Source organism: Corvus hawaiiensis, chromosome Z (genome assembly GCF_020740725.1).
Source record: "Corvus hawaiiensis isolate bCorHaw1 chromosome Z, bCorHaw1.pri.cur, whole genome shotgun sequence".
Lineage (NCBI taxonomy): Eukaryota > Metazoa > Chordata > Aves > Passeriformes > Corvidae > Corvus > Corvus hawaiiensis.
This window is the reverse complement of record NC_063255.1, coordinates 69019888-69046229: the sequence shown is the minus strand read 5'-3', so window position 1 is coordinate 69046229 and position 26342 is coordinate 69019888. Positions and strand designations below refer to the sequence as shown.

General features: G+C 39.3%; 1 protein-coding gene and 1 long non-coding RNA gene across 3 annotated transcripts in view; one reads left to right on the top strand and one right to left on the bottom strand.

The window, feature by feature from the left end:
* The window catches only part of LOC125319835, a 9672-nt gene extending 2921 nt beyond the window's left edge, over window positions 1-6751 (top strand). The window contains exon 3 of the long non-coding RNA XR_007200909.1: window positions 4494-6751. This is a non-coding gene — a long non-coding RNA (uncharacterized LOC125319835). The remainder of the gene's footprint in view (window positions 1-4493) is intronic.
* Window positions 5918-26342, bottom strand: HMGCR (3-hydroxy-3-methylglutaryl-CoA reductase). Of its 2 annotated transcripts, none has more exons than XM_048291509.1 (20): window positions 26245-26342; window positions 22833-23028; window positions 22377-22488; window positions 21764-21851; window positions 21583-21667; window positions 20009-20114; window positions 18967-19073; window positions 18498-18614; window positions 17839-17990; window positions 16756-17000; window positions 16440-16612; window positions 15791-15985; window positions 14569-14727; window positions 13588-13745; window positions 12338-12443; window positions 10900-11070; window positions 8716-8856; window positions 8450-8608; window positions 8008-8162; window positions 5918-7857 (listed from the first exon to the last, which is right to left on the bottom strand). In XM_048291509.1, the coding sequence occupies exons 2-20, from the start codon at window positions 22995-22997 to the stop codon at window positions 7803-7805; spliced, it is 2649 nt and encodes an 882-aa protein (XP_048147466.1). In that variant the 5' UTR covers window positions 22998-23028; window positions 26245-26342; the 3' UTR covers window positions 5918-7802. The 2 variants fall into 2 exon arrangements, with proteins under 2 accessions (XP_048147466.1, XP_048147465.1); XM_048291508.1 differs by having other exon boundaries at window positions 26248-26318.

The following is a 26342-nucleotide window of genomic DNA, read 5'->3' as shown; positions in this document are numbered from 1 at the left end:
ATGATGACTCTACAACCTTTCTGGGCAGCCCATTCCATTGCTTGACAACCCTTCCAGTGAAGAAATTCTTCCCAATGTCCACCCTGAATCTCCCCAGGTGCAGCTTGAGGCCATTTCCTCTTTTCCTGTCAGTTGTCGCCAGTGGGAAGAGACCAGTCTGTAGCTTTCTACAAACTCCTTTCAGGCGATTATAGAGAGTGATAAGGTCTCTCCTGAGCCTGTGGACTAACTTCAAAGCACTTATTTAAGATGCACGTGGTTAACAAATTCAAACCTGAATTTCACTTGGGGTCTCATGGGACTAATAGCTCATACAGCATGAGTAAGTACATTTTAAAGGGGCTCACAAACTTCTTTCAACTTCTTTCCCCAGGAATTAAAAGGGCAAAAGCTCCTGAAACATCAGTGTTTTTAACTTGCTCTGCTTTGGCAGACTTGCAACTTTCAAAAAGTCCCATTTGTCAATGACATTTTCTGGGGTTTAGAGGGCAGGCATGGTGTTCCGGTTTGGCCAAATTTAGAAATATACCTCTGAGAGAAGGCACAAACCCCTCCCCCCCCCCCCCCCCCCCCCAGGTTCAGGAAAAAATAAATTTTCCTCGAAGGAAAGTGAAGGAGATAAAACTATTTATTTACCAAACACACAGGAAAAGGAAAATAAGGTCAAATGGTAAAATCTTTCACTGTGGAGGAAAAACCTGGGAAAGTGTTAGAGTCCTCCCTTTGGTCTCCTCGGAGCTGGGGCTTGGGCCGGGGCCAGGCCCTCTGTGCCTGGTGGAAAGTCCTCCCGATGTGCTCTGAGGTTGAAAGCAGTCCAGTAGAAAAGGGAGAAAATCCGGAATTCCAGAGAAGGAAAAGCAAAGTCCAACTCTCAGTCTCTCTCCGGAGAACAAGAAACTGAAAAACAACTGGCCAAAAGCTGACTGGAAAGCAGCAAGCCGGGTGCTTCCTCGCTCCCCTGCCGCAGCTGGGGGGGAAAAAGTCACTATCTCTACTTGACCTTGAACAAGCCGCAAACTGCTTTGAAAAAGTTTTGCTCAGTTTTTCCTTCCCCCTCTCAGGCTCAGTTTAGAGGCACAGAAAGCACAAAAATTAATTTCTGGGCATAAGCAGCAATGTGGGATACACATCATAAGGTCACCCCAAGACACATGGTAAAGTACCTTAATTAGTATATGAAGTCATTACTTTGTATTCCACCCTTTGCTAGCCTTTTGGAAGAGGAGAATTTTTACTGAATGAAATAACTAGAATTATGGTGGGATAGCCTTGGCAAAGAGTGACGTGCTCACCACGTATTCAGCTTAGAGAGAGAAATAGAATGAGAAAGCTCATGGGTCAAGAGAAAGACAGGAAGATTGCTGCCTGGTTTTTGTCATGGCAGAACATTCTTGCCATGTGGAAAATCAGATTGTTGCTGGTTTAAAATAATGGGAAATTAATGGGAGACAGAAGGACAAACACTAGCACAGCTTTCTTGCCCCTTTTCCCGAGCTCAGCTTCATTCCTTCCCTGTAGGCTACTCTACCTAGAATCGTAAAATCATTAAGGTTGGAAAAGACCTCAAACCTCATCAAGTCCAGTGGTTAACCTAACACTTCCAGGTCCACCACTGAACCACGTCCCTGGTGCCACATCTGCACCTTCTGTAACATTTCTGGGGTCAGTGATACCACCACTTGCCGGGGCAGTCTGTTTCAGTGCTTGTTTTCCCTTTCAGTGAAGAACTTTTTCCTCATATCCAGTCTAGCTCTTCCCTGCTGCAAGTAGAGACCATTTCCCCTTCTCCTTGTGCTTGTTACCTGGGAGAAAAGAGCAACCCCACCTGGCTGCAGCCTCCTTTCAGGCAGCTGTAGAGAGTGAGAAGGTCCCCCCTGAGCATCCTTTACTCCAGACTAGACACCCTCAGCTGCTCCTCACAGGACTTGGGCTCCAGACCCTTCATCAGCACTGTTGCTCTTTTCTGAACTCACTCCGGTACCTCAATGTCTTTCTTGTAGTGGGGGACAATTACTCCTCTCAGTTATGTAATGGGCAATTTATATAATGAATTCTTTACATAATTTTGAAAAGTTGTTGAGAGAATTTCAAGGTTGGAATTACTCATTAAGTGATCTTCTGTGTTAACAGGTAACTCAGGGGCTGCGTTTTATGTCAATAGTTGAGGAACCATCATAAATAAAGGGACTACATTAAGTTACAGTGCAGACAGAGAAAACCATAATATACATCAGGTAATTGATGATTTATTATCAGCCTCAGTAATGCGCATTATAATATATTCCTCCCCACCTCACAAAACAGGAACAGTTTCCAAGTGAGATATTTCAGTGAGCTGGCCAGCCTGGTGGCTTCCAGACTTGGCCCTGTTCCTAAGCTTGTATCACCAAAGCAAAAACTAAAGTTGCATGTGGATTTCTATGCTATGTGCCTGTGTTACCTGGATTTTAAATGCAAAATGTAGGGTGCATTGTTAAATATTAAAAGAAACTGCTGTGAGGAATTTATTTGGAATTTTCAACTCTTCAGACTTACTTACTCAGGAACAATTTTCATATGGGAAAACCAAGATTATCCTGCAAAAAATACAATTCTGTTTATCCAGAAACTCTGCCAAAAGTGGTATCACTCTGTGCACCTGATAACCTACCCATTTTTTTCAATAATGGAGCATATTTTAGAGCCAGTATTCCCAAAAGTTGAACTAATTTTAACTTCTAGTGTTGTTAAACCAGACCTGCTCACACAGAGCTATGCCAGCTCTCACATAGAAAAGATGGGGAGTGAGATGGGCTGCTCTGTGTACCATTACAGTTGTACGTGGCTTGCTTCAAGCACCTTTTTAAAAACGTTTTTACCCTTGGCTGCATCGTTATACTTGTGCATAAACCCATGCATTGGGTGGGTGTGGGCTGTGGGTAAAACACTGGTGGGGCACTCAGTGCTAGGCAAAAGAAAGTAGCAACACTGCCCAGTTGTTTTGAGAGTGAGGGAATGTTTTTAGGGCAGCTTTATGCAGTGACTGCCTCCATGGAAGACCATGTGTCTGAGAATGTGGATTGAGGATAACGCAGCCTATGGCATACACACACTGTAGTATTGTCCTCCATTTGCTTTTGGAGCCCAGCGGCCCATTAAGGGGAGGTAGAAGGCAATTTGGCAAACTGTGTTGTGGTACCAGGTGCAGAGCTAGAAGCTACAGATCTGTGTGTCTTGTCTTGTGCTGTGCATGATAGACTTGCCTAATTGTGGTCCTTCGCTCAACGGTCCTACATGAGATTCGTAACTGGCATCATTTTATGGCATGGTTAAATTCATCCTGGTGTTGCAGCTTGTGCAAATGGACTGACCTTGTAGAATTCTTCTCCAGAAGAATCAAGTGGGTAAGGGAGAAATTACTTCTTGTGAGGATGCCGAGATGCTGGAACAGGGAAGTTATGATTGGAAGTGTTCAAGGCCAGGTTGGATGAGGCTCTGAGCAACCTGATCTCATGTTTCTAGTAGTGGATAAAGAAAGAGGTAATTTTTTCCATTCTGCTACTGCTGCCTGGTATGAGCTGGAGATTAATCACTACAAGGAGGAGAAAGGAAACAGGGCTGGCTCCTGTTGACACCCAGGTTGTGTCTGGTGTATTATGTCTATGGGAAAGGCCTCCAGGATACAGGGAGAGGAAGAGAATTGCATCATGTCTGTTTCAATGTGTGCCATCAGGCCACATAACAGGAAGGAAGAACCCTGAAAACATAACAGGTCCACCAGGTCGATGCCTTTTTAGCCTGTGGACTTGGCAGTGTTAGGTTTAGAGTTGGACTCGATTCTAAAGGTCTGTTCCAATCTAAATGATTCCGTGATTCTCTGGTCTAGTGAAGGTGTGCCTGCCCACAGTTTGGGGGTTGAAAATTAATGCTTTCTTTAAAGTCCCTTCCAACCCAAACCATTCTGTGATTCTAAGAGCTGGTCTTTACTTGGCTGTTGTGGATCTCAGTTGTTGTGGATACTGGTGCCAAGATCTAGATTTTCTATTTTTGTACTGGCTGTGGCTGTCTCCATAGCAGCCTGTATGAGGCTGTGTTCTGGATTTGTGACTAAGGGCATTGGTTACACAGCAGCATTGTGGCTGTTGCTGAGCAGGGTTTGCCAGCATGAAGGTTTTCTTTTTGTGCATCTTTCTCTCCTGCATTTGCTGCCAGTGAGTGGGCTGGAGGTGAGTGAGAGGCTCTGAGGGAATGCAGGGAGTCACGTCTGATCACAACTGACCACAGCGATATTCCATACCAGATGGCATTGTGCCCAGCACCAAAAGCTCCGAGAAAAAGATGAGGAAAGGGGAACATTTGTGGCTGTGGCACTTGTCTTCTCAAGTAACTGTTAGTGGGCTGAGGCTCTGCCTGCTGATGGGGAATCGTGAATAAATTGTTTTGCTTTCCGTATGTAGCTTCACTTTACCTTTTAAGCAGTCTCAATCTATGTCTTCTCACTTTTGCCTTTACAGTTTCTCTTTCCTGTCCTGCTGGAGTGGGGGCAGAAAACAAGGTCAACCCACCCTGTTCTTCTAGAAGGCCTAAGTCCTAGTGGGAATGGACTGGGAACACCTGTGAAAGCTGGGGCCAAAGCTCCTGGAGTCCCCTAAGAGCAGACTGAAGTTAAACCAGTGGTGAAGATAGGATGCTAAGTAATTTTGCATTGTGTAACAGATTGCTAAAGCCCTGGAGCACTGAGATGAGGTTAACTTTGGAGGCAGGCCTCCCCCTTCCCACAGGCTGGTAAGCAGGGTGAGCCTGGGGCCAGCAGTCATCCCGGGGCAGGAGGAGAAGGTACAGAATTGTCAGTGCTAGGGGTGTCACTGGATGCACAGCAGTGTCATTGCTCTGCATGCAAGGCAAGGTGGACCTGAGAGGCCTGCCCTGAGGCAACAGAGAGGATCCCAAACCATCATCTTGTTTCAGCAGGTGTCATTGTGCAATGTGAACCTTCCCTAACCAAAGCCATAGGGAGAAAGAGGATACAACCTTGAATATGGTAAGCCATGCTCTAAGAGAAACAGAGAGGATCATGTACCTGAAAAGCACTCCGAGTAGTAGCCAGAGCTCTCACTGCACCCAAAAAGTGGTCTCCCAGCTGTGCTCTTTTCCAGGAATCAGAGTGCCTGCCTAGGAATGCCTGTGCTGGAGCCTGGCAGAGCCACATCCCCCCAGATAAGCACCTGCTATACCAGGCTTCCGGTATCACAGCTGTGCACGGAGTGGTGGTGTGCGTCCCTGTGCCGGAGCTGCTCCCTCCGTCAGGAAGGTTCAGTAACACTCAGTTCACTGACAGGGCCTTACAGCAGCTGGGGAAATCAAAGTGGGCAACGACTGTGTGGTTAGAGGCAGCTGGGGCTGAAGTGCTTGCAAGAGTCACAGCGCTGAAACTTCCACCCCAGGCAGCAGAAGGGGGCTTGGTGTGTTACAGGGTAAAGTAGATTCAGGACAAAGAGGAGAAATGAGGTAAAGAGAGAAGCAAGATGGTACCAGAGTCAAACTCACTATTTTTACTGGGTTTTTTTTTCCCTAGGGTTTCAAAAAATTTGGAAAGCCATTATCAATAGTGAAAGTACAGCACTGAAGTCATGGCATCTCTAGAAATTAGATTCTAGACAGGTGGTTTGATTTTGCCCAACAGGCCCCAGCAGAAGGTATCTCCAACGTTGCAGTGAGTTAGTTCTCCCCCGTGGGCAAACTGCCTAATTAAGCTTTGAGGAGAATAAATGAGTGCCAACAGGCTTCTGCAACAAGGGGAGAAGTTCTGGTGTCACAGCCCCACTGTGTTTAGCACTGCTTGCCAGCGTCTCTTCATTAACTCTCTTAGTTTAGACTCTCTACAAATATAAGTCACTAAGTCATGAAGTAAGCTTAAAATACCACAATTATGCCAATGTGTTTTCCATGGTTTTACTGAAACTGAGAAAGTAGTTCTGTACCAAAATGTACACAGTTTAGTAATAATACAAAAAGGTAATTCTGCCAGACAGAATGTCAGTAAAATCCACCAAAATGAACACTGAACCACCATTTATTGCCCGACCAGTGTTACTTTAAATAAATCATTGAATGAACATAGAAACAAAGTAATTCCAAGTTTTCTTAAATAAAAATAGTAGTGATCAGCAACAATACTGCAGGAAGATAAACATTCATGGCATTTGCTATTTACATGCCATTATAACATATCTAGCATGTAGTATGTCTTCATGCTTGCACATTACATTTATGAGCTCATTACAATGGATATTAATGCATAGATGTACTACAAAGCAACCCACCATGATGTATATCAAATCTGCACATTAGAAGAGCACCTCTACTAGTCACCCCTTCAGGAATGATGGTGCAGGAATACCAGCCCAATCCAGATTCCCCCCACAAAAGTCAAACAAGAAAAGCCCAAACCAACCAATCAAAAAAATCATCAAGCATATTGATAATCTTCATCCTGTGATTAACTAGGCAGGGCTATGCCTTTAGCAGTATTCCCAAAGGTGAATCAAACCAGAATAAACCTGGGTTTTCTTTATTACAGTAACAACACCTGAGACTGCTTCACTGGTCCAAGTACAGTATTTTATTACAAAAACTGCTTCTTACATTAACATGTCATTTCATTGAATCCCCTTAATTAGTACTTTTCATTGACAAAAAAGGTAAGATTTCTTCTTAAAATAAATACTCCCCCCCCCCCCCCCCCCCCCCCAACAAAAGTTTAAAAGGAAATGAAAAGAAGAAAATCCCCTTTTTTTTTTTCAAGAACGGTGTGGTTTTCTGGCTTCATTGTATCTCAGCTTAAGCGGTGGACAAGCACCTATTCTTGGAGAACAAGTGTCAAACACCTTATAAAAAAATCCCCAACATAAGGTACACAATGTGTATGTAGATTCCTTAAGAGACTTCTTTTTAAGTAAGTGTAAACATCTCTTCTTGACTCTTGTTTGTTTGAATGCACTCCTATAAAATAAAATTTGAGAAACTACATTTACTTAAACACCTGTCTGACACGTAACTGGTTTTGAAGTTACCATTTCATTTTTTCTACAAAGTAACAAAACAGTTGAAGATACTGTTCTTCCCTACTTCAGTACAGATTATATTTAACAGTTTAGAACTTTACAGATCACAAATTTTACATAAAGGAACAACCTAAATTTTGGAGTTCAACACTGAACACTGCTTAGCTGAAGCAGCAGCAAATTACGTACTATATATAGACTATATAAACTAATAAAATTCAATTAAACTGTTTGATAGCCTAAGACCTGTTTACATGTGAACAAATTAAAACTGGGAGTTTATAGAAAGTGATTAGGCTTGCCATCACTTTAAAAAAGATGCTTGTCTAACCAGAAAATAGAGATGGCAAGGACCAGTGCATTCAAGCCAAGCTTACACCAACTTCTTTTGTTTTGTTACTTTAAACATACAAAGTACATTACATTACTTTTCAGTTTAGTAGTTACCAGGACCTTGTTAGGCAAAATAATCTCGACTTGTAAAAACATAAGACTGACTCTTTAGAAAATGATGTGTAAGAGTAAGAATTCAAAAGCCATGTTCAAGACATCTGATAGGACTTCTTTCACAGTCATCTCTAAACATTGAAGAAGGTCAAGTATTACTAGTCTCAAGTCTTGATCTCTTAGTTTCTCTTACACAGACATCATTGAGTTGGAGGCGATCTTTATTCTAAACTTCATAGATTTTGGTTTTTTTTCCTTGTGCACCTGGGTCAGTTACTAGAACAATTCTTCATTTCAAAGCCGTTTTAGTATTCAAGCTGCCTTTTTAGTGCAGGTTCCTTGAAGATCCTGTAGATTTATTTTTGACCTAATCAAACAGCAAGATAACTACATTAGACAGTTAAAATGTTACACTGGTCTTATGTATTGCAATTAATCACATAATTATTATTGACTCTCATGTACTTGTAAGGGGATCAAAACAGCAGAGAAATACACAAATTTTTCCATTTTTTACCTGTTGTGGATCATGTGGCTTTTGACTAGATGCCCTGCTGCAAGAGCAGCCATTAGTGATAATTCCCCTGCCATCACTGTAGCACAGACAATTTTAGCAAGCTGACGGGCATTTTCACCAGGGTTATCTTGGCTTGCACCTTGAACCCCTAACATCTGGAGAAAAATACAAGGCAGTATTATGCTATGAAATATACATCAATTTTTGATATATTTAGTATTAAAGTAAGTCTTTCCAAATTATATCCAATGAGTGAGTCTCTTTAATACTGTAAATGTCTTAAGCTTTAGAAACTGGATATATGAAAACAATTCATTACACATTTCTAACATTTTCATGTAAAATACACCAAGTTTCAAGCAGCCCCATTCCCACAATATTGCTTGCACACCACATGAAAGCAACCTTTGATTAAGAAGGTAAGTAGCTTTCAGAACTATACCTGCAAACAGGCCTGCTGTGGGAGCAAGTTAGTGCCTCCGCCAACAGTCCCTATTTCTATAGAAGGCATCGTGCAGCTGATGTACAGGTCTTCGTTGGTGGAACCAGTTCTCTCCATCAAAGTGATGCAATTGGAGCTGCCCACGTTCTGCGCAGCATCCTTCAGATCAAGGAGGAGAAACAAAACAACAATCCAGACACTTAAATCAGTGTTTGATTAAGATTACTGAACTGAAGAAAATCTGAATTGGTGTAAAACAAACCTACCTGACCACAGGCAATGTAGATTGCTGTCACAATGTTTGCTGCGTGTGCATTGTAGCCACCTATGCTACCAGCCATCGCAGAACCCACCAAATTTTTGTTTATATTGACTTCAACTAGATCTTCCGTAGTTGTTTTCAGCACCTGGACAAGGTGATAGACACATTTTTACTATCCCTCTCCTCAGGCAGGAGTAGAAATACTCTATTTATGGTTATTTATGGCCCTCACCCCTTGTTTGCTTCTACATGGAATTTGACTCAATCATTGTCCTAGATACCTTTTATTTTTCTTCCAAAGGAGACTTTCAAACGTAAGATGTCCAAGTAACAATGGAAAAGTCAGTGCAAAGGGTTTGTACTTGTACAGGCCTTTGAGAAAAGCTCACAGCTGCATACCTCATTTCAAAGTCTTCCTTATATTTGGAATGGAACAAGCAAAATCATCTTGGCAGAAATATCCCATTAATTTGGGGATATGCTTGACACGATTGTAATGTTCCTGTCAACCTGTTCCAGACACTAAACTCTTCCCAAATTTGTTTGCATACAAATATGGAGCCAAACTGAAAAGTTCCAACACAAGCCACTATGCTATGTAGGTAAATAAACACTATGCACAGTAATATAAAATTAAGTGGCACATTTATACTATACTGACTGTATTTTGAAACTTTCAAGAGATTTATACTGAATTTAATATAAAAATGATCAAAGATGGTCAAAAGAGATAGTATTGTTGAGCAAAATTTAGGATATTCCTGCATAGCAGGAACAGTTATTTACGGAGCTCTACACCAAGTCTGCAACATTGACAAAAATGGAACATTTATGTATTAAGAGTTCAGTATAAGTAAATGTAGTGACACACAGGACTGGGGTTTGAGGAAAACCTTCCCAAATTTACCTACAAATGATCAATGTCCATTATAAAAGGACTACCTCCCCATTACTACTCTGGAATGAAATCCAGAGGTTGTAATAGATACTGCCAGTGACTCAGCTATAAAATGCCAACAATTTGAAAAACAGTTAACTACCCCAGAAGACATAAACTATGTCAATGTATAAATCCATTCTGCACATACAGTTTGAATCCTGTGTCCAACTCTGTACCCAGAATTTTAGAAATGTTAGAACTGTAAAAGATGCAGAGATAAGGATGTGCAAAGACATGCTAGAAGCCTGATTACTCATTCCTGATAGAGAAACTAGTACTTTTCAATCTGAAAAAGAGAATAGCTGAGAATGTGGAAGGGCTATGTCACAGCTGTAAAATCTTAGAGCAGTAGAGTGAAGATACAAGCCTTAAGTATCTGACCCAGTACAAAACTGGGGCATCATCAAACAGAATCAACAAGAAAGTAGTTCTCACACAAGGTGGAGCTGGACTGTGGAATTCTGCCCAGAATACTACTCCTAGAAGTTTACATAGTTTTCCAAAAGGGACTGGACAAATCACAAGGGGAAAGCAAACAAAAAAACCCCCTATCAAATATGCAAACACCCAGCCATAAGATCTCAAACAAGTGTTACAATGTAGTGAACTCCTCCCTGGATATTGTCTCTCATGGCCAGTGCTGGCAACCAGGTAACAGGCAATGGATTTTGTCTGACACACAGAGGCCATCTTCTGAACTCAGGTGGAGGAAAAACTAAGATCCTGTTATCACGGAGGACAAGCTGGCCAGAGAATACAACTGGCATTGCTTATTACCCTTCGTCATGCAAGATGCCAAGACAGCTTTGAATTAATGTAAACCACCTGAATATCTGTTTTCATGGTAGTAGGAAGCATATAAAAACTGAAGAGAAAGCCAGGTGCATGTGAGACAAAAAAATGAGTGAAAGGGTTAAAAAAAGACTGGGTTTAATGACAGGCAGAACACCACATGTAAACATCTGTCAAAATGTGACGTAATTTTTCAAAGGTCAACCATGAAAATCCTGATGTCTTTGACTAGATATGCATCATTAAACACATACACATTATTTCACACCAGACACAATGAAAAAGAAAGTATCTACTGACTCAGGAAAAATAGCTTATCCTACAGAAGTACCTGAAAAGACATGTAAGAACTATCCTTACCTGGAAAACAACTTTCAGTTGATATGTAACGATATAAAGTGAGCATCAGTTTTGCAAAATGTATGCATTTTTATAAACAAGAGAGCAGACACTTACTTCTCTAACAACCTTAGCTGGAATGACTGCTTCACAGACAACAGACTTCCCTCTTCCTTCTATCCAGTTTATAGCAGCAGGTTTTTTGTCTGTACAGTAGTTACCACTGATAGCTATAACCTGAAGGTCAGGAAACTCTTCATTCAGCCTTGCCAGTGCTTTTTCGGTACCCTGTAAGAGAGAAACACGTAATAGGCTACGTTTATCGTTATGGGTGTAAAACAAGCTACTCAAGGACAGTGGAACAGTACTCTAATCAGATAATTATTACTGTATCCCACAGCTGTAGGGAGGAGAGGGGAGAGAGATCCAGCAGGCAGGAATTCTGCAGCAAGACTGATTTATTTAATTATTTTACAAACTCTTTTATAGACATTTTTTTTCATAGTCCAATTGGACAAAGGATCAGCCACCCATTGGGGGTGATTGGCTAAAATCCTAAAACATCCATTGTCAGAATATTTTCCTACTGTACTATAAACAAAGGTCAGCAAGGTCGCAGGTGTTCATAGTTTATAGAACTCTGCTGCCTCTTCTGTGAGAGAGAAAAGTATCCCACGGACTTAGAAAGAAGCAGGAAAATTTCTTGCTAGCAACATTTTTGCATCCACAGATAATCAGGTACAGTGGAAGAAAAGAACACCATTTCATGAAGAAACAAGAAACAGGAGGGAAAAAACCCAAACAATTATGACTGTCTTTTTTCTAACCACTTTGGGAATTATACTGGGGAATAAATGATTTTTCCCAATACATACAGACTCCCTGGATCCACTCTAGGTGCATGGACATATAGTTACCATACTGAAGATACAACATGAACCAAGTGAAACATTACAGGCATGAAATGAGTTAATTTCAAATGTAGTGCAAAGAGCTTCTCTACACCAAGAAATCAGACTAGAAAATCTGCTATATTAGGACTCATCTATGATCGGATCCACTTATATAATGGTTTTGACTGCCTATAAAAAGTTTACGACTATTCATTTCATATAGCCTAAGGCATCCCAGTAATCTAAGGATTATGTCTTCCACATATTTGCATAAAAACAAACAAACAAAACTAGAGAACACCTTTTTGCTGCCACTCCTAATCCTTTATTTACTGGGAAGTGATAAACACAGTAACAGAATAATTACTGCTGGATAAAATCTTTTGCTCCAAGCAACAGAGCAACCAACTTAGTTTCTCCTATTATCAAAAATACTTTAAATAATTATTAAAAAATTAAAATAAAAAATTACTTTTTTCTTTCATCATTCTCTGCCTATTCTAGTCTATACTTGACAAAATCAAACATTTTTATTATTTTGTGCAAAGAGCACTGTGTCTTATCTGTCTTTCAGATGTCAAGTAGTCACAGGTTATTAGGCTACCTTTATTTTTAAAAGGAATACACATTTTAAAAAAATACTTAAGGGGACTGGTCCTTACTTTTGAAATCATATTCATTCCCATTGCATCCCCTGTTCCAGACTGAAAACGGATATAAAGGTTACGACCAGCCAAACTGATGAGAAGTTTTTGTAGGCGGGCAAACCTGCAAGAAAATTTAACTATTACTTACAATCCTCAAGGGAAGATTAGTTTTAAGTGGCAAAATGACAGTAAACCTTTGCAAATTGTGCTGCTAAATACAGAAGCACACATTCCTTCAGGAATCCTTTGGAAAAGATCTGTAAGACAAGTCCAGTCTTTGACAGACAACCATCTTTTCAAAAGCACCACAGCACCAAGTGCAATACCTAGTCATTACTTGAACACTTCCAGGGATGGTGTTTTCTTGAATAAGTACCTTAAAAATATTCACTGTAAAAGTGTTCACTGCCTTTTTGTTTTCTGGACTTCAAGAAATAAAATATCCTGAACTGCTAACATCAACTTTATTCATTTGTATTCCTTAAAACATCTCACTACCAGATATAAAGTAACAATGAGGCCTTTGGAAATTCTGATGTCAGTTTTACAGCAAGGCAAAAAGCATGCTATCTTCAACAGTGCAAGCTGCACAGGTTGCTCAAAACGCAGAAAATACAGCATTTAAAAAGCAGCATGAGCTGATTCTGGCCAAAATACAGATGTATCTTTGGCTGACACTTGTTAAGAAACACAACAAGTAAGGAAATCTCTCTCTGAATCTTCCTACAGTAAGAAGGTAATCATAAGCCTTAGAAAAAATTCTAAGCTTCGAAACAGACTTATTCTTAGCACTGTTTTACATTTTTTAGCATTTCAGCTCTAGCATTAGTTTATCTTGTACTTTCTGAAACCTCACAGATTAAGTATTAATATTATCATCTGAAAGGTCTAAGACCAAACTTCGAGGGTTTTTTCCTGCATAGTAACTACAGTTACAGTTACTTTGCCTAGTAAAAATCAAAATAAGCTTAGGATTTTTTTAAAATGCTTAGACAAACTAATATTCTATTAATTATTACACAATGTATATCTATTTGTTGTTAATATACAGTAGTTTACCACTGTCAGTGAAAAATGCTTATTGCTAGCCTTGGTACATAGCCAGAGTGACTTTTGTCCTTTTAGATACTCACTACATGGGCTAGCCAAAACAAAGATGTAATTTCCTCTATTGCAGTACTCCAAAAAAACAATCCATAGAAGTCTTCTACCATCCATAGAAGTCTTATGTCTGGAAATTAAGCTGGAACAGCCATTGTACTAACCTACTTGTGCTGTCAAAAGCTTCCTTCATTATTTTAAAACCTTCAGGGCTTTCAAGCCAGACTTTCACCTCTGCAGCCTGGCAAGCAGTGGGCAACCTTACAACAGGTCCTCGAGTCATCCCATCTGCCAGAATGCGGCTACTTGCTCCTCCACCAAGCTAAAAGCCAAAGCAGAAGAGGAACAGAGTAAGATTACTGAAATTTTAGTTTTCAGGAAGTCAAAAATATGCATTATATAATGTTGAGCTTTTGACGGGCTACCCTTCTTTCTCAGACCAGGGTAAGAGAGCAGAGGAGGCTGCTGTTCTGCTAAGTTCTTTATTTCATAGTCTCACAGCTTTCTTGAGGACAGAGTTCGAAGGGGGTTACACGATAAAGGCAAGCAGCAACAGCAGGCAAAACCAGGTTCTTCTTCTATATGCTCTATATGCTCCACATATTTTTTCTTACAGAAGTGTGGATTATATTTGTTAATTGACCAATAAAATTAACACACGATTCTAGTTTTCCTTTTCTTAACCTACCCCGCTCTAATTCTAACAATCCTAAGTCTTACACAAGTGCTACACAGGTATCACACAGATTTGCATATACAATTTCTATCAGTTCTTACTGTTTATGTGAACACTCTATCTAAAAAATGTGAACAGTATAATTCTATCTGTATTTTGTCTAAAGTAAAGAATTCTGTCAAAAGGTAACACTGCTGCAGCAAGAATTGTGTTTAAGGTCTCTGCTACAGCTTTTTAATGTTTAAGGCACTTAGCATATATTTCTACTAAAAGTTAAAAATCTGTATTTCTATTTCACTCTGGTGTAGTTTCATGTATCTCAGCTTGTCCAAAGGTTTTAATTGAATCCCTGTGCTTTGGCTTCCCTCTGGGCCTGAGTCCAGAGGAGCTTTCACTCCAACAATATAAACTTCAATATGTTTTATAATATAGGAAGCTTTTCAAGCTTTTCAAGTCAAACAATACTTACACATATTGCTCTACATCCTCTGTTTGTGCTTGCTACAAGACATCCTTCTGTTGTTGCCATTGGCACCTGGAACTCTTTGTTATCCAAAAACAGTGGTCCTGCTACGCCTACAGGAATAGGCATATATCCAATCACGTTTTCACAGCAAGCTCCCATAACCTTAAAAAAAAAAAACCCACAAAACAATCACTAAGGTTACACTCCAGTGGTACAGTACAGCATGCTATATACTACGCCTATGACTACACCAAGGTATCTTAGCAAAATACACCCACAAATTTACCCATAAAGCAACTCATTGCTACTTCAAAAAGTTAACAGCTACAGCTATCAACAGCTATCACTATTCAAGTCCAGGCAGATGTATTTAATTCTATACAGCACTAAATGTTATTTAAATAACCCTAAAATTTTAAAATTAGTTTAAAATAATTTTCAGCTTTAACTTGAGCTCAAGGTAGTATTATCATTCAGTTGAACTGTGGCTCAGTATTAGTAGGACTGCATTTCTGAGATAAGGCAGCTGCATACTTTGATAGGAAATATTTTTTGGATAACTTACAAAACTCACCCACTGCCCTAGGTTAAAAAACATCAAGAGCAATTAAGGGGGTGCCTTATGTTTGCTTTTTATTTTTTTCCTTCTACATCAGTTTTGACCAAGGTCATTGTCAATTCACATACATCACTAAAGATTTATTTCATAGAATCATAGACTTGTTTGGGTTGGAAGGGACCATGAAGACCATCAAGATCCAAACCCCCTGCCCAAGACAGGGACACCTTTCACTAGACCAGGTTACTCAGAGTCCCATCCAATCTGGCCTTGAACACTGCCAGGGTTGGAGCATCCACAGCTTCTATGGGCAACCTGTTACAGTGTCTCACCATACTCACAGTAAAGAATTTCTTCTAACATCTAAATCTGCCCTTCTTCAGCTTAAGGCTCTTCCCCCTTGTCCTTTCACTACGTGTCCTTGTGCTAAGTCCCTCTTCCGCTCTCTTTTAAGCCCCCTTCAGGTACTGGAAAGTGCTATAAGCTCTTCCAAAAGCTTCCTCTTCCAGGATGAAAAGCCCCAACTCTCTTAGCCTGTCCTCACAGGAGAGGTATTCCAACCCCTGATCAACTTAGTGGCCTCCTCTGGACTCATTCCAACAGGCCTTGTTCACGTGTTTGGAAAACAGTTTTACACTGAGTTTTGCTTGTCTATTTAGTACTTACCAAAGAATAATTATAATTCCTATAAGGAAGATATTGCAAAGAGGAAGGTTCAGGAAGTTTCTTAGATAACATCTGTCTGCGAATGGATACACCTCGCTCCTGGGTTTCCATCAGGGTTTCCAGTTTGTATGCAGGAATATGCTTTGCATTAACTAAGCTGATAACCTCAGCATCAGTAAGAAATTTTGCTCCTTCCTGGAAACATGAAGGATGGAGAGAAAACACAGATTCTCCTGGTGAAAATCCTTTTAAATGTTTCCAAAAGAAAAAGGGTAACAACTTTACTTTGCTAAAGGAGTCAACTACAAACATCAGGTTTTACAGCAGGCTGGAATATGATCAAGAACTTTCATGATCAGACGCACACTTGTATGTGTACATGATGAAGCTCCAAAGACTTGGTATGCTATGAATGATGAAGCTGCTCCCTCCCCCCACCCTTCTCAACTGACTTGAGAAGTAACTCATTAAAGGGTTTTGTTTTAACTCATGACCTCCACACCCCCCCAAAGTTATTAAAGCCATGTAATTTTCTGAAGAATGAGATCAAAACCAATGGGAGAATCTAAAAGCTGGGAAAAGAACTCTAACAATTCTTAAATCAGATGTTGCAGTAGAGGTTAAATAAAAAAAAGTTATTTTTCTATACCTGTGCATTTCCAAGTATACGAACACATTCCTCAATAGAACGTGGTTCTTTAGGTAACTCAATTTCTTCCTCTTTTCCACTGAGATATGAAGAAGTTTCTACAGGGCTGGAATTGCCAACCACAAATGTAGCCTTGGCTGATGACTCTGCTAATACAGGTTTTATGACTTCAGCTGCACAAAGATAATCAAAATGAACTCCGGTTTACAAAATCCTGAAGTTTTGATACCAAATCTAACATGCTACCACAGATTGCACTGTTTGCTCCAAATACTCATGAAGGGGTCCAGTCTTTAGATTTGTAAAAATTACCTACCACTTCCATCTTTGGGAATGAAAGCTTCTTCTGCTGTGTTAGATTTGTGATTGTTTTTCAGAAGTCCAGTCTGCTTCCGGCAACAATTTTCAGAGACCTTTTTCTGTACCATCACAGGAGATGTTATGGGATTCTTCAGTGAGAGGGTAGATTCAGTCTCTGCTTGCTCAAAGAAAATGTATTTGACAGCAAGGAGAAGAGCTAATCCAAGAGTGATTACTTGCTCAATATCCATACTGGCCATTCTAAAAAAGTTCAAAAAGTAAATACACAGTACATAAAATTTGTTGCTTATAACAGCATTCTTACATTCTTTGCTTCAGAAAGGGTAGTAATTCCATTATCATTTATAGTTAAAGAAATTCCAGTCAAAAGATATTTTCTACCAGGACATCGAAGTATGCTAGGCTAGGATACTACTATCAACATAAAAATCTTCAGATGTCATTAAAGAGCTAAATTTAGCTAAATCTGGCTAAAAAGCAGCCCCAGTAGGAAAAATGACTGTAAAAGGTTCACTAACAGCTACATCAAATTGATTTAACACCTGTACCCCAATGACAAGACAGAAAGTTTCATTTATCATCCTCTACCACTAATGACTACTATGATGCAAGATGAACTGCTAAGAGGGGAAAAAAAACCCTGGCTAAATCAGAAGGTTCTGAGTTCTCAGAAATAACATGAAACCACAGGTGACACTAACTTGAATAAAGCTGAAGGAAAAGCCGTAGTATAAAATGGGTTTTGCACTTTTGTGTGAATGGTCAGAAGCTCTGAATAAGTAATTACTCTAATGCAGTCTGAAGTTTATCTTCCAGTATGCTATGAAAGATGCTAGTGGGAAAAGACAATGTTTTGATGCATACAGGACAGCTAGCTCTTGATCATGTTCTTGACTACTTCAAGGGTTTGGACAAATGGCCTAATATTGGCATGTCTTCTGAAATGTCACCTCTGGTTCCAAGAAATCCTACAGTGGTCAGACCTGCAAGTCCACAAGTATTGTGCTCTAGGACAACAAGCTTCTAGCCTGGCAGCAGTAGAAACACAGCATGATCACACTTCTGTGAAGCCACCCACCGAGAAAGGTAGAACTGCCACAGTGAAACATTAGGTTCAATTCGCTTCGGTGCATTCTCATCCAATCCCACTGAATTTTCAACAGTACTGTTTTGAGCAGCTGGTTCTGCTATCCAACGACTGTGGGCGTGAACAAGAACCAAACCCAGCGACTGTACCAAAAACACAAAACAAGTATTAATTTCTCAAATGTAATTTGGTATCTAACCTACTAAGAGTAAATATTGTCCTCTTCTTGTTTGGAGTTTTTTTGGTGTTTTTTACCCCATGCTTCCCATGCCTCTAAAGTCTAAAAGCTGATTTTCCACACCTCTTATTAACACCCTTTTTGGCCTACTGTTACACTGTTGTATAGTAGCTTTGGATGTGTCCCACCCATATTTTTTTCTCTCACTCAAGAACTAAGCAAAGGAAGCTGCGGGTACTGCAGGGGTAAGAGGGAGGGAATTAGTACACATGAAAGAGCCCCGAGTGCTTGGCACAGAAATGGCATAGGCAGGAAAAATGACACATGTAGATAGAGGGGAAGTTAATAAAAACTACCACGGTAAATCAGACTAATGGGCTGGAGAATACAAGCCTATAGGAAACAAAAGCTTGATTTTTTGCACAAGGACACCTCACTAATTTGCGTAACCACAGAAGAAAGAGCCACAAACCATAATCATTTTGACTCTTTGTGTTACAGGGTTTGGTTTATTCTCTTCTTCTTCCAGAACACGAGCAAAATGACTAAGCTGCCATATAGGGCGCCCTTCACGACTCTCTCTTGAAAGCTGCAAAAAACCCCCAAAATTTAAAATTAGGTCATATATAGTACATATTAGAAGAACCAATAAATAAGATCCACTGCATTTTTATTTGATCATTGAGAAATTACCAAGAGTCTACAGTCTACTGTTCAGCTTACATTAGACTTCCATTGTGAAAAACCCTGGACAGACAGTAAGTTACAGTATAATCTGTTTATTCTGCTTTAGATCAGAACTACTACTGAGTGTGATTCATTTACAGTAATATTTGAAAGGAAGACGAACATGCTGGCATGTAACTCCAGGATGAAAATTATAGCCTACAGAAGCACAGGGCTGAATACTAAACTTGAGGCTGTCTTGAAGTTGGTCTTACCTCCAATACCAAGGACACACAAGCTGGAAAGAAGGTCATGAAGACAAAATAGTTGGCAAGAACAGACATACAGCCAAAGCAGCACATAATTTCAAGCTGTCGTACACCTAAATAAAAAGACAATTTTTACATTTAAATATGCAGTTAGCTATACTTGAAGAAGTGCTGCAGAACTAAGAAAGAAACCATTAAACTGACATTGCAGATTACAGAAGAAACTATCTAGATTAATTAAAAACAAGCATCTTAATCCCTAGTAATTGTGCACTATCTTATTCTAAGCACAACATGTGTTTATGTATTGACAGAAAAGTATTTTAAGGTGTAATTCTAAATGAATACAAATAAAGTTCACCAAGATTTTAAAACTTCACAATGAAAGCTTGAAACTCCTTACTTAACCAAGCAAAGAAAAACTAGCCAACATTATGTATTCAACTCCTTTCTGAAAGATGGGAAGTTCAGGCAAGAAGAAACAGTATACACCCTGCCTACTCCTTCACAAGTATCCAGAAAAAGCCACATTAGCCATGTTGCACATTGAATACAACACTGCCTTAGTAAGAATGAAAGAGCTAACAGTATAAACTATTTAAAAAAAACCTATTTGCCATACCAAAATGAGTTTTTGTCCCGAAGATATAAAGAAGAAAACAGCTTATTAATACACAATACCCTGAAAAAAACGGAGTTACTTGAAGAGCAAGAGCAAGTGCTCTGGAACATGCTGTTAAAGTATGAAATATAGCTGGAAAAAAACCCAAACAAATTTTATGAAAGCAGATGCACAGAAGTTCATTCCTACTATGCAATGCTCAAGAAATACAAAAATTACTTGTATTTCAAACTTTGGTCCAACATGTACGTATTATTCGTATTTGTAAGAAACCAGTAAAATAAGCTAATTAGAAGATAAATAAATAGATTAAGTCACTCCACTCTCATGGGTAACACCTATTATTTGAAACTCTCCATATCCTAATGTCTCTCAAAAAGCCTTTTTTAACTGGAAGCACTTAGACCCCTAGACCGTATGGCTCACCTGACATGGTACCAACACCGATTACAAGACACTCCACAAGGGCATCCAGTGTAAACGTAGGGCCTAATATTGCCATCCCACGTGAAATATTTTCTCTTACTTCATCCTAAAAAGAAAAATTTCTGTCCATTAATATGAAGACAAAAACGAAATTGAGTTAGACATAACAAGACTAGTAAACTGAGTAGTATTATGGCAGTAAGGCCTTGTAAAAACATACATTGAAGATGAACTATTATGAGAAAGCATATACAGAATGTGTTCTATTTTCTCTAAGTTATTATACTTTGACAGCCTATTGACACAAAATTACTTCATTTTGATTAATTTCTCTACCTTTGCTTCAACACTGATGGGCAGAGACACTAATTACAGTAAATGCAAAAGAACACTTCTAAATTTGAAGACATGAAATAGAAGGCACTTGTGCCATGGCATTTCAAAATTTCTTATAACCACATATCTGTACCCTCACTACTATTACTTCAGTGTTTTATATTTAACTCAGCTGATAGAAGAGAGGTCAAAAAAGGCATAAAGCTTTCTGCTAGGGGAAAAGGGGTTTCCTCCAGAAGGCAAGCATGATAAACTCTAGAGAGTTTGCTCTAGAGAGTTTGGTGTTTTTGGGGCAACAGACAGAAAAAAAAAACCTGTAGAGTAAACCTATTTGTAAAATATTTTCTTGAAAATTAGTAAAAATTCTGTACTTGCAGTTATCATAAAATAATACAGAACACATTATATTGCATATATAGAAACTGTACAGCATAATATATACTAAATTAAAATATAATAGATAATATTTTGTCAGAATTAGTATGTGCAAATGCCATGTACAGGGTTTTGTAAGTATTAATTACTCCCACTTTGGGATTGAACTCGGACTAATAGGAAACAAACATTACTGGCTATGACAAGCAAGATGTCCTGTCCATCTCTCCTACTGTGCAGCACTAAATGTATTAGAGCATGGATGTTCCTGTTTGCACATATGTTACATTCATTCTGCCAACATTTGGCCTAGAAATACGCTTTATTCAGTAGCAACACTGTAGCACTAGATGTGTCTTTATATATTGTTCCTGTGCCCTAGAAATTAACTTTTTTTCTGTCAATACCCATTTTAAGGCAGACTTTGCCTAGGAACTCTAGCCTCCTTAGAAGAGCTGTAAGCATTGCTGCTTTAAAATTTCAATTTTATGAAGTCATGCTCATGCAGACAATTAACAGTGCACATGGCTATGCACACTAATTTTACCATGTTACTGTTCACTTGAACACTGATCTGGCTTGAAGACAAGAGAACACAGAATCTGGATAGAATCCAATTGTTATTTATGTATCCCCAAGACAGTATTTGCTTGTATGTCTCTCCACTTGAATTACTCATACAACTATAAAATTGTTTGTCTTGAAAGGCACCTTAGAGATTGCCTAGGTTCTAATCCCCTGCCATGGGATGAAGTTCAGTTTTGAACATTAAATTAAAAATCTCCATTGTAAGGCAAACAAACAAAAAACCCAAAGTAAAACACCATCCAACCAAAAAAATCCTCAAAAATAACTCCCCTGACCTGTGAGTTGGAACTGAGTGCAAATTTGGCTAATGCACTTGCTCTTGACAAATCAATCAGAAGCAGGAAGAATGGTAAAGCTTCGCTGAAAAAAAAGAGGCATATTTTAAAATTCAAGGTTTACGGTACAGGGAAAAAAAAAAAGTAAGCACGAAATCCAGAATACCAATCCACTACTTACTTTAAACCTGTCAGTTCTTTATCCAAGAAGTGAATTACCACTGTACTAAAAACAAAACTTGAGAAGATTGTGAAGAGGCCAGCAATACCTTAAAAAACAAGAGAAGAGGAAATTTTTCATTCATATATATATTGGAAAAGATAAAGAACCAACCCACTTTTAGATCAATCATGACGAATGAGAATTTCTGCCTCAGTGCACTAACAGCAGTCAAGATACAAACTGAAGTAGATGCTATTTTTATAGATATTAAAATCTAAAATTGGTAACGCATTCAAAGTAAGTCTCAGAAATAAAAGCCATAAATCCTCTCAATTTATTTTAAGCAAAATTAAAACTGGCTTAAATAGCTCTGTAATTTTAAGTATTTCACACAATAAACAGTTATTTTGAGAACGACATTTTCAGTGTTTATATAATCCTACACAACCTTTCATAAAAAAACCCACACTTTGATACAGGCAAAACATTTTTTCTGCTATCTAGAAAATTATTAAAATAACCCTGTTCTGAACATAAGGATTAAAACGTTACTGTTTGTTACCAATTTAGGTAAGTCACCCTCCCCAACAATTAAAACACATACAGCAAATACAAAAATCAGATACAATACCTAAAATGTATTTTGATCCAAGCTGCCTTAGGTTCTGAAACTGGAAATATATATAAAGAATTGCTATGCAGCGTGTGATTGTCAGGATGATGATGTCACTGCTCAGAACATCCTGTATGAAATATAAAGCAATTTAGTTAGCTTTTACACTAAGGAATAACTTGTTAAGTTTCAGTAATAAAAAAATCCATTGTGATGCTGCACTAAAAGTGAAGTTTCAGAATAAAATAAATACCACTGCTAGTCTTGCCTTAAAAAATAAAATACTAAAAGGCTTGTTCATTAGTACATCACTGTTTGCATACAGCTTTAATATCCAAAATGAGAAAAGAAGGCAATGAAGAAGGTTCTGCATGGCTACTTTACTCCTAATACATCAGCCTGATCATATTCCATAGAAAACCCTGGATCTACTGATTTAACACCAAGTACTATAAAATTAATTTAAATCCTTACTTCTTCAAGTTTGGGGCACTCGTAATTCCAGCCACAGATCTTATCATTCCCAGTGAACATCTTCATAGACATCATACAGATGGTGAGAGTCACTGTTCCCACAATGACTTCCCATGGATGAGAGGCTACAAAAAGGCCATGCATTCGGAAGAGTCTGGACAGCATTTTCAAGGCTGTTTTTCTATACTTAGCAAACCTGCAAAAATGGAATATTTTATATAAGTACAAGATTCAGTGAAAAAAGACAGAGCTCTACACTTTCCTACAAGACATCCTTCAGGAAATAAAAGGCAAAACCACGTAAGTCAGAGATGAGTAAGGAAACTAATCTTCACCTTTCCTTCAACCTTCCATGTAAAACACATCTATTTCTAATATTCCGAAATATAATATGATCTGCTCCTGTCTTCTCAACCTTTTTTTTGTAATACACATCTCCCTGGTTTCTTCAAGGTCTTTGCCACTGGGATTAGGTCATTCATAAAGTATGGTGCTAATAATACCAAGGCTGAGGGTTCAATCCCAATATAGACCATTCACTTAACAGCTAAACTCAATGACTCTTGCAGGTCCCTTTAAACTGGAAGATTCTGTGATTCTAACAGTAAGGCCTCCCTACTCTCACCAGATCTCTCAGAATCTTCCTATCATACAATTTTGATATTGCTGTGACTCAAAATTCTTTTTTTTACCATCTATGTAAGCACTCACCAAATTCCGTTACTTCTCTGTACTCATTCTTCCTATCAAAAATACGGATGAGCTATAAAAATTATCAATTAACCATTACTGGTAATGTTCAACAACAGGAACTGCATTTCTGACTGTGTCTTCCCTACTTTCTGTTCAGTATTATTCCGTGATACAAATTAATTACATTCAAAAATATTCCCTCTTCATCTGAAGCATGCAAGTCCTCACATAACAGTATTGCGGTAGTTCTCTTCTACCCATTACTATTTCCTGGTTACTGGTGCATTTCATCATTCCTTTGCTTCCAACAGATAACAAACATTTACCAGAAATTTTCACAGCTGTATTTCGTGTAACTAACAACATGAATGTTGAACACATCCTTCAGACCACATCCTGGTCTACCTGCTCTGTGCAGGCTTATCAAAGATGTTTACTTGTGTTTTATAGCATAGAAACAAAATGGCGTGACATTCTCTCTTACATGCATTAGTAAATGCACTTTCCTTTCCTCACTGCACAAAAACAATAGCTTACAAAACTGCATTGTAAAGCTCAAAAAAATGCTTAATAGCCTGGCTAACAGCAAAAATCTATAATTCAGTATTTACCTAACACTGCAAGATTTCCATGGAGGACTGAGGGCTCTACACTGGGCCACTTCAAAGTGGATTAAAAAAATCCCTTTGCATTGTCCTAAATGCAACAATCCATCCATAGGGCTTCTGGCATTATTTCTTTTGCTTGGACGTTAAAAACAAAGGTGACGTTCAATGGAGAAAATAATAGGGCAAATCTATCTGCTTAAGTGTTCCTGAAGATACCAGAATCATCTTGGTTTCCCACCAATACCAATCTGACTCACATGAGCACCAGCAGCACTTAACTATTTTTCTTCATCCTTCCACCATGAAGGTGTGGCAGGATGTTTGTGGCTCATGGAGTCAAATGGGGAAAATAATTGAGAAGACTGCCTTCCTTATGAACAAATTATTTCACTTCCTGATCAAATGCTTTTAAAAAATAAAATTAAAAACCAAACTCCTCTTTTTAAAGCTGATATTATCTCTTCTTTTCCCCTATATCATATAATCTACATTCTGTTTTGTATATTTATGTTCTTGCAAACCTGTTTCAAACTAGTATTATCATTTCTCCTCAGCACAATGGAAGTTATCTTTTAATTAGGAAAAATAAAATAACCCAGCCAGAAGTATACCTGTGCTGAAGATTTTGAAACAACACAAAAAATAAAAAAGGCATTGCAACATCCTCTGAAAATACAAATAATTTTGAATACCACTCTATTTCAGGAAAATCAGAACTAGTAGTTACTAAATGATTTTATAGAGTTCTACCAGTCCTGTACCTAGTAATACTGCTAATACAACTAATTTGGCAAATTGGAATTACAATTTATCTGGCAATCAAAAAAAACCATTAGGAGGGCTAGAAAGATTTCAAAATCTTTTCTTCAGAATTTGTTTTTCACATTTATGGGGGAAAACTCATTAATTCATTTATTACAATAATGATCCATAATATCTTACTTTTATTATTAACTGCTGCTATGTCTCATGACTCATCTTGGAGTTAACTGAGTGATACTAGCTCCTAACCTAAAAGGATTCTTTTAAGTTTTCGTGTTTATTTAACCTGCCCAAAGTGCAAGATGCTTTTTGCTATGCAGTTGACTCTTCTAGAAAATATTGATGATTTCACATGCTGATCTTGCTTTAGAGTCAACTATAAAAAAAAAAATTTCAGCGTATAACATCAGCTGATAACTCTGTTTAAAATATTTATACACACACACTGACTTGTAGCATGATGTAACACTAAATATAAAGCTAAAATTTAACATTTATGTAATTCTATTGAGTTTCAAAATGGTGGTTCAAAAGGGACATTTCATAAATCCTGCTCGCCTTTGTTTTCAATCAAAAATTTCTATGAGACTAGAAAATAAAGCAATCCGTTTTGGGAATCAAAACAGAATGCAAAATACAAACAAACCCCAAATGTGGCCCCCTCAAAAAATTAACCAGAGTGTAAAAAGCAAACTAGACCGGTTGTACGTAATGGTTTAGAGCAATTATCAACCACGTAACTGTACGACTAGCCTCTAAAATTCCTAAGGTTTGTCACACAGCTCTCACTAACCTCAGAGCCATCCTCTACAACACCATCTATTAGATCAGCACAAATTTCTCATCTCTTGCCACCTGACTCAGCAATATCTACAGGAATCAAGCGGCAAAAACAGCCAAGCGAAAACCTGTGCAGAGTTCACCTGGAACCTACAGGACAGCACTCAGATCCTGACACACTGCCAGGGAGGCAGTTTTTTCAAGGAGGGGAAAGCCACCCCCTTGCAGGCCCATCGCTGCAGCCCCCCGGCGAAACGCGGGGGGCTCAGCACTGCTGCGGCGCGGCCGGGGCCGCCCCACAGCCCGCGGGCAGCACGGCGGCGTCAAGGTACTGGGACGGCGACGCGGGCATCCCCCGCACGCCACCCAGGGCCGCGGTGAGGCGGGGCGGACACCGCTCCCCACGCGCGGCGATGGCGACGGCGCCTTTCCCGTCCTGCGCCGCCGCCACCCTCCCGTTCTCCGAACGGGCACTCGGGGCCCAGAGCCGGGGCCCGCCCGCCGGGCACGGAGGACCCGCGTTGCCAGCCCCACACCCACCGCCCGCAGCCCCGCCGGCCCCTGCTCACCACCTCACTCCAGCCGCGCTCCCCGGTCCGTCCTGCCGCGCCTCGGACTGCACCGACAGCCCCTCTCCGCCCCGCCGCCCCCGCCCCGCGCCGCGCCC

Coding starts and splice junctions, on each gene's coding strand:
- HMGCR (XM_048291509.1), bottom strand. CDS start 22,997: ATGCTGTCCAGACTCTTCCGAATGCATGGCCTTTTTGTAGCCTCTCAT. Junction 18,615..18,966: donor GTGTGTCCTTGGTATTGGAG/GTAAGACCAACT, acceptor GGTTTTTTGCAG/CTTTCAAGAGAGAGTCGTGA. Junction 8,857..10,899: donor CAGCTAAGGTTGTTAGAGAA/GTAAGTGTCTGC, acceptor CACCTTGTCCAG/GTGCTGAAAACAACTACGGA.